Raw genomic sequence first — 6,000 nt, forward strand, 5'->3', positions numbered from 1 at the left:
GTGCATTGAGGAGAATTATAACTTGCAGTTTAAGCTCGTGCGTTGAGGAGCATTATAACTTGCAGTTTAGGCTCGTGCGTTAAGGAGCATTATAACTTGTAGTTTAAGCTCGTGCGTTGAGGAGCATTATAACTTGCAGTTTAGGCTCGTGCATTAAGGAGCATTATAACTTGCCATTTAGGCTCATGCGTTAAGGAGCATAGTGACATGCATATACTCTTCGGTTTCATTTTGGAATGAAAACTTGCCCTCATCCTCGCCTTCTTGTTCTTCTTCTTCTTCTTCTTCTTCGTCGTAAGGCTCAAAGACAGGTAGCTCTTGGTCTCCACTTGGGGACATACTTAGTTCCATATCATGAGCACGAGTTGCTAGTTCTTAAAATATTTTGGGCTTTATGCCTTGCAAGATATAGCGAAGACCCCAACGCATTCCTTCAATGCACATTTCGATGCTAGAAGTTTCGCTAAGGCGGTATTTGCAGTTGAGGCTTAAGCTCCTCCAGCGGTTGATAAAGTTAATAACTAGCTCATCCTTTCATTGATGAGAGTTTGTAAGTTCAATCATGCTTACGATGCGTCATGTGCTATAGAAACGATTCAGAAATTCTTGCTCTAATTGCTCCCAACTATCGATGGAACCATATTCGAGATCAGTGTACCAATCGAATGCATTACCTTTGAGATATCGCAAAAACTGTTTGACAAGATAACCGCCATACGTTCCAGCATTTTTGCAAGTTTCAACAAAGTGTGCTACATGTTGTCTCGAATTTCCCTTGCCGTCGAATTGTTACAACTTAGGAGGTTGATAACCAACATACATCTTCAAGTTATCGATTCTTTGTGTGTACGGCTTTGCATATGTGAGAGATTATTTGGACGACTCAGGCTTATATTTGATAGCCTCCATGATGAAGTCCTTTAATTTCTCAACGGGAATCAGACCTTCAGCGGAGACTTGAATCTCATTGGTTGTCGTTGCTTGCTTTTCAGATGAGTCTTCTTTCTCTTGTGATCTTTGCATATTTAAAGGTGTTTGTGTGAATTCTCCCTCTACTATGCTATCCATTGTATTTGTTAACTTGGAAAGTTTAGCATCTTGATCTTGCGCGCGTTTTGATAGGCTTTCAACTGCTTTCGTCAAATTTGCAAGTTGTTCTTCTACAGTAGAAGTTTCAATAACCATTGCTTGCATGATCGCCATCGAGGATGAAAAATAATATACATTATTGGGATAGAGCTTATAGGTCACATTAATGGAGACTAGAGGAGATCCAACGCTCAAGTCATCATTATTGACTTGCATGAAAGGTTTCTTGGACTTAGATAAACTAAGTTGAGAAAGAACCTTTTCGATCCTTTCGGTGACATCGTTCCCTTTTTGGGTCGCGCTTGTAGAGGATCTTGTTCTTTTTGAGGATGAAGATCCGACAACAGAGGTTGATGCGGACTACACTTGAAGTGTTTGTTGTCCTAAAGAGCTTACTTTGCTCCTTGTAACTGGCCCAAATCTATTGAGGATGTTTTCCACATCAGCATAAAACTTGGAATTAGCAGCTTTCGTGGAAGTTGATCTGGAGTTGATTTTTTTTTTGAAGACATTTCGACGTTCTTGAATCTTGGTGATCGAAAAGGAGAGATGAGAGGTAGAGATTGTTCCACTGGGCATGCCAGAATTTGTAGACAATAAAATTGCGTCAAAAATAACCGAGATCGAAAAATATTACAACAATCGTAGTATTTGATTTCAAGTAATTTGTGTGTTACAATCTCTATGATTCCTCTGATTCTACTTTTCCAATATAAATTCAAGGGCCTTTGAGCTTGATCTTGAATTTTAATTTGATTTATCCATCGCGAACACTCTGATCGTTGCCACGAATTGTATCACGAACAAGTAGCCTTGATCTTGAATGCCTTGTATTTAATTTGACTTTGTTCTTGATCTTGAATACTTGAAATTTGTGTTGAAGTGCTTGAATGCTTGAACACTTGCAGTTTGTAGAGAATTGTGACCTTTGATCCGTAAGCTCCCTTGTGTCTTCTTGTTATAACTTTTGATGTCCTTTTCTGAGTTATGAAGACCCCTATTTATAGTTGTAGGAGGGAAGTGTTGTGATGAGAATAAACTCTTTCCAAACAATCAGATTGCGATGTGACAAGGCCGCATTTGATTTGCCAGAACATGTCACTTGCACATGTGGCGCGATTTCATTGACCTTTTAATTTGACTTGACATGCCTTGTCATTTTGACTCGTGGCATGATCTCATTGGCTCTTCTGTTTGACTTGGCATGCCACGTCATTTGACACATGGCACCAAATTGGGCCTCTAGGAAGATGCCATATTGGGCCTAATGAAGCGGGTTCATCATTTGTAGCCCAACTAAATAGACTAGCCCAAAGGATTAAGATTTATTTATTTAATCCATATATTTTGTACTTATAATTAATCCAATTATATTAGCCCAATAAATTTATTTGAACTAATATATCTTGAATTTAAAATTTAGTCCAAATTATTTTATGAATTTAATTTCAATAAAATTTATATGCCTACAATGGTCTAAGCTTTCGTGAAGCTACGACCAAGGCCAGAGCCAGTTTTTCGAGATGGGGGTATCTTGTCTCGGTGTTGACTACTGTTTTGCTAATGTGATAAATGAGGGATTGCGTACCTTTATTTTCTTGGAGCAGGACCGCGCTCACAGCTACTTCGGACATGGCGAGATAGATGAAGATGGGCTGTCCCGATTCTAGTTTTGAAAGCAATGGTGGCGATGACAAGTATACCTTTAACTCCTTCAGGGTTTCGATGCACTCAGGGGTCTAATGGAGGTCATTCTCCTTTTTGAGTACGCCGAAGAACTTATAGCACCTATAAGAGGATCGTGAAATGAACCTCAAAAGGGCGGCGATACGGCCAGTCAACTTTTGGACTTGTTTTTTGTTGGTCAAGTGCTCTGGTATCCCTTCGATGGCCTTGATTTGGTCGGGATTGACCTCGGTACCTCTCTGCGACACTAGGAAACCCAAGAGTTTTCTTGAGGCCACGCCGAATGCATATTTTTCGGGGTTCAGGTTCATGCCGTATTGCCTGAGTATGCCGAAGGCTTCTCTCAAGTGGTTGATGTGATCTTCTTTCCTTTTGGATTTGACCAGCATGTCGTCTATGTAGACTTCTATCATTTTACCGAGTTGGTCTTTGAACATCTTCGTCACCAACCTTTGGTAAGTTGCCCCCGTATTTTTCAGTCTGAAGGGCATGACTCTATAGCAGTACGTCCCCTGGTGGGTGATGAAGGTGGTTTTTTCCTGGTCCTCTTTCTCCATGAGGATCTGATTATAGTCCGAGTAGGCATCCAAGAAACTTAGTAGCTCGTGCCCGGCTGTTGCGTCAATGAGTTGGTCAATATGGGGTAATGGAAATGAATCCTTGGGGAAAGCTTTGTTCAGGTTAGTGAAATCTATGCACATCCGCCATTTTACGTTCTTATTTTTCACCATGACTACGTTGGCGACCCATTGGGGGTACTTCGACTCCCTGTCAGAGCCATTTTCCAACAATTTTTCCACTTCTTCGCGTATTGCGTCATTAATTGTGGAGTCGAACTTACGCCTAACCTACCTAACCGGGGGTAGAGTGGATCGACGTTTGATTTGTGCGTGGCGATCTCCTTTCGGATGCCTGGCATATCTGCATGGCTAAAAGCAAACAAGTCCGTGTTTCTGTTAAAAATTCATAAAACTTACTTGGTTCCTGAAGTTTGCAGCCGATGTAAGCTTTTTTGCTGTGGTCGTTGCTGTCTAATTGAACGGGGTCGAGGTCCTCTATGGTCCATCCTGCGGCCTCGACCATATCGGGTTCTCTGATGACGTCCTCGATGTCATCGCATACTGACCTCAACCCTGTTGATTGCTATGCCTCTTTCTCTTTATCCTTTGTTTGTTGGGTGGCTGTACAATCTAAGGTGATGCGGTAGCATTCCTGGGATGTGTGTTGCTCCCCTCGTGTACTGAATATTCCCCATGGAGTTAGGAATTTGATGACTTGGTACAAGCTGGAGGGGATATCTCTCATGGTGTGTATCCGTGATCGCCCTATTATGGAGTTGTATGTTGTGTCCTGGTCCATGATGTGGAATGTGGTTTCCAGAGTGATGCCACCCGCTAGGACGGGGAGTGTAACCTCGCCAGATATTCGCTCAACTGCATTGTTAAAGCCTGTTAGTTTGATGCAACGTGGCACTATCTTGTCCTCGAGTTTCATTTGTGCAAGTACTCGAGGATGGATAATACACGTGCCGCTCCCATCGTCTACCATAATCCGTCTTACGCCGGTATCTAAAATTTGTAAAGTGATAACAAGAGCATCATAGTGAGGGAAAGCCAAACCGTTGGTATCTGATTTATCAAAGATGATACTTTCTTCGAGTTCATCATACCGTTCATGGGTGATCGACCGTTTAAGCTTGCAGGTTGTGGTTAACTTCACACTGTTGATGGAAGCGTCATCCCCACCTCCGATGATCATGTGGATGGTGCGGGCTTGCGATGGCGATTTTGACGGTCCTTTATGTTGTTCACATCCCTTGAAAAAATTGGTCCTTGCTCGATCGCTCAACAATTCTTTGAGGTATCCCTGTCGCATCGTGTTTACGACCTCCTGTCTTAGGGCGATGCAATCTTCGGTTTTGTGTCCTCGCTCTTGTTGGAACTCGCAGAGGGCATCTGCTTTTCTGGTATTCAGGTCTGACCTCATCTTTTATGGCCATTTCACCTTCGGTCCGAGCTTCTCCCAAGGCATAGACTATCTCTGTAGGTGACACGCAAAAATTATGAGCGAATAGTAAATGGGGGATACCTCTCTCATTCCAGTGAGTCCCTATTCTTGACCGGGATGGGCCTTCTTCATGGCGGAATGAGGATGTAGCGGTGGTTCTGACATATGGGAGATGTCGTTTCCTCTTTGGTTGTGAGGCCGCGAGATCTCTTTTGATATCATTTCTTCGATCTTTCTGTATTCTGCTTGCACCGAGGTCAGTGGATGGGTCTAGGGGTGGGCATATTTCGGTCAAAACCGAAGAAACCGACCGAACCAAAAGTATTTTTATTTTAGTTTCGGTTATTCGATTTTTTCGGTCGGTTTCAGTTTAAAATTTTAAAATTTCAATTTTTCGGTTCGGTTGTCGGTTATTAGTTTATTTGGTTCGGTTAACTAAAAAACCAAATTATTAGCAGATAGATTCTTTAAGTTATATATAGGCTAAGCCCATAGGTAATAATATAGGCCCAATTTTGAAGTCCATCAAAGACCCAATCCAAATAAGTAACCCAATCGGTTGTTCCTAATTTCCCATTCCTTAAGACTTTTAACTCTAACAAAACTTACTATTTTATTCTAAGTTGCCGCTAGGGTTCTTCAAGCTTTAATTGTGCCTCTATCGCCATTGATACGCTTGTGCCAGTAGTGCCCCATCAATTTTCGTTGTCGTCGGATTTCTTGTTACTGTCCAGGTAAGCTTATTTTTTGTTATATTTCTCTCATTCTTGAACAATAGTACGAGCAAATCAAATTTATAAAAACAACAAACCAGATTTATGATTAATCACATTCAAGCAACACAAGAAGGCCAAAATTTTGAAAGAAAATCAACAAATTCGTCGGTCTAATTATTACATAGAAAGAGCCTAATATGATAATGTTCAAACCAAAAACCGATTAGAAATAAACCAAGCTGAAATTAAAAAATTGAACTGAACCGAACTTATTTCAGTTTGGTTTCGGTTATTACTTTTATAAAATCGAAAACCAAATAACCGAACCGAACCAACCGAACGCCTACCCCTAGATGGGTCGGCCCATTGAGGTCGTCCTTGTCTGCTCGGACTTCGGCACAATATGCGTTATGTATTTCGTCCCAAGTCGTTGGGGGATACTTCATAAGTCGACTTAATAATTTTCTTGTCGCTCTTGAACCATTTCTGCTTAGCCCGCTGC

At 41.5% G+C, this 6,000-nt stretch overlaps 1 protein-coding gene across 1 annotated transcript; it reads right to left on the reverse strand.

Moving 5' to 3' along the window:
• Positions 1-3,918: 3,918 nt before the first annotated feature.
• LOC138902088 (uncharacterized) lies at positions 3,919-4,650 on the reverse strand. Its single transcript, XM_070189899.1, has one exon. It carries the CDS (start codon positions 4,648-4,650, stop codon positions 3,919-3,921), a length of 732 nt encoding a protein of 243 aa, XP_070046000.1.
• Positions 4,651-6,000: the final 1,350 nt, after the last annotated feature.

This window comes from Nicotiana tomentosiformis, chromosome 11, assembly GCF_000390325.3.
Source record: "Nicotiana tomentosiformis chromosome 11, ASM39032v3, whole genome shotgun sequence".
In the NCBI taxonomy this organism is placed as follows: Eukaryota; Viridiplantae; Streptophyta; class Magnoliopsida; order Solanales; family Solanaceae; genus Nicotiana; species Nicotiana tomentosiformis.

Coding starts and splice junctions, on each gene's coding strand:
- LOC138902088 (XM_070189899.1), bottom strand. CDS start 4,650: ATGCGACAGGGATACCTCAAAGAATTGTTGAGCGATCGAGCAAGGACC.